The following is a 2,500-nucleotide window of genomic DNA, read 5'->3' on the forward strand; positions in this document are numbered from 1 at the left end:
TTTTTATTTCCAGACTATTCTACACACATTGACAATAACTAGTTCACAGTTCGTATTCCCTACGTCGCTACACTTCGGCGGTACATTCCCGCCAACGCTTCAATCTCTGGGACATCCTCGGCCGTAATCAGCCCAGGACCGGTAGGCAGGAACTCCGTTGCAGGGATCACATTCTCCCGTAACAGCAACACCATCTGAGCCACTGCGTCGTATCCCTCGATGTACGGGTGCTGGTCTACGGTGAACTCGGTCACGCCGGCTTCGATAGCCTGCAAGGTCTTCGTATCGACATCAAAGGCCCCGTGCACAAAGTCGTAGTCCCCGTTAGTCAGGCCCTGCGCGTCGATCAGATCGTAGAATGCATTGTTGAGACGCAGCGTGGCGGTGAGCCAGATGTCTGTGTCTGAGTAGTTGGTATAGTAATCCGCTACTACACCGTCCAGTTCTTCGTCTGTCCCCACGGCAGCCACACGCACGTGTGTGAAGTTAGCCGCCTCTACCACTTGCTCAAACCCGAGACACCGCTGGTTCAGATTCGTCTCGTCCGGATCGGCCGAGATACACACCGCCTTTCCAGTCAGTCCCTTCTCTTGCGCCGCTTTCACCAGAGCCTCGCCCGCTACTTGCCCCGCCAGGTAGTTGTCCTGAGCGATGAGGGTCAGATAGTCAATCTTATCCGACGAAGGACTGTCCCCGGCGTTGTAGGCAATGACCGGTATTCCGGCGTCCACCGCCGCCTGCAGCTGAGTTCGTAGAGCGTCGGCATTCGGAATAGTTACCAAAAGCCCGTCAGGTTTCTCGGCGATGGCGTCTTCGACCAGCTGTGCTATGTCAATGCGATTTGGGTCGCGAAAGGTGCTGAAGCGGATATCAGTCTCAACACCCAACGCGGTGGAGGCGTTGTGGATCCCATTCTCCACGGTGCACCAAAACTCGGAGAACTCACAACTGCCGTGTTGGATGGCAATGAGTTTGATGGGACCGTCGACTATGTAGTAGTCACCGACCTGTTTATTGGCATCCTCGGCATCAAACGCGATCGGACCGGTCTCATGGAGCTCGTCTACGGGTGCAATACCATAGCGGACATTCATGTTGAGTGCATTAATCACCCCCGCACCCTGATAGTACGGTTGGTCAGATATGGCCCCCGCGGTCTGGTTAGTTGTGAGTATGTTCTCAATGACTGCCTCTGAAGAACCAAAGGTGACGAATAGAAAGTCTTCATACGCCACCAGACCGCTTTCCTGCATATACTCGTAGAAAGCCTCCGCACCCTTGTCGCCCGAGGCCGCAATGAGGAAGAATTGGAATCCGTTTTCCTTCGCCTCATTCACCATCTCTGCGATTTGATCTTTGTTCTCGATGCGGTCTGCAACCAAACCTTCGGGCTCGTACGTAAAGTTCAACTCGGTGGAACTGTACCCAGAGCTGTTGAACGCGTTAATTATACCATTACACCGCTCATTCGATGACAGCACTGTCGGGCGATCATTGATACAAAACCCAGTTGCCATGTCGCTAGTGAAGTTCGCAAGTTCCGCTTCTCCTGCTAACACTTGCCCCAATAACAAGCCAGTGCGATAGTCGTACATCCCAAACCGTCCCAAATAAAGCCCCTTGAGCACTGGGCTGTATGCAAGCTCAGGACCCGATTCAAAAGCCATGACTGAGATACCTGCCTCCTTGGCCCTGGTCAGGCCCTCCAATACTTGTGTCTCATTGGAAATAGTCAGCGCGATACCGTCAGGATTGCTATCAATTGCTTCATCGAGGAATACACCCAGGGAGGTGAAATCTGTCGAGTTTGCCGGCGAATAAAAGTCGAGCGTAACATCGAACGTCTCAGCTGACCTTTCCATGGCCCGCTCATACTCACACCAGCTCTCATCCCATTCACAACTCGAGTGCGCAACTACTGCAAACCGCAGGGGGCGATCTGATTCCGCTAAGTAATCGCTTTCAGTACTCTCAGATGCGCCATTGCTTTCAGCGACTTCTATTCTTACAACATCACTCTCTGTGCCTTCACTCCCTGTGTCACTGACGTTTTCAAGGTCACTGTCTGTGTCTGTCTCTAGAACGCTATCTGTAGCAAATTCCGTTACTGATACCCCAGCTGGTTCTGAATCAAGTGCATCTGTGTTCGTATCTACAACTTCTGTAACTTCGACGCCTGCTGTGTTAGTTGGGTCTGAAACAATATCTGTGACTGCGTCGCTGATATCTTGCCTGCGATGGGGCGTAGCTGAACTTGGTGAGACTACTATGAGGAGTATGATTGCTATCACTAACGATACTAGCGTGCGTATCGAATGCGGCTGTGTCATGATTCTTTATTCACAAACCGTTTAAAAGCATGAGTCAACTCCAACCATTCCAAGACTTATATGTAGAATATTGACCGAAATTTGACTTTGATGCTTCAAAATACCGGGTGTTTTACGCAATTTACTGTTTAATTTTCAGAAGGCTATGAATTTACTCGTTCATTTGTTGC

The 2,500-nt window shown here is 51.0% G+C and overlaps 1 protein-coding gene across 1 annotated transcript in view; it reads right to left on the bottom strand.

Annotated features, from left to right (window-relative positions):
* The window catches only part of SARC_11740 (hypothetical protein), a 2,518-nt gene extending 83 nt beyond the window's left edge, over positions 1–2,435 (bottom strand). The window contains exon 1 of the mRNA XM_014294168.1: positions 1–2,435. This exon is cut by the window's left edge and continues 83 nt beyond it. Within this exon, the coding sequence (XP_014149643.1) occupies positions 60–2,330 (2,271 nt within the window). The 5' untranslated portion in view covers positions 2,331–2,435 and the 3' untranslated portion in view covers positions 1–59.
* Between the last annotated feature and the right edge of the window lie 65 nt (positions 2,436–2,500).

The sequence above is a fragment of the Sphaeroforma arctica genome (genome assembly GCF_001186125.1).
Source record: "Sphaeroforma arctica JP610 unplaced genomic scaffold supercont1.1851, whole genome shotgun sequence".
NCBI classification, from domain to species: Eukaryota; class Ichthyosporea; order Ichthyophonida; genus Sphaeroforma; species Sphaeroforma arctica.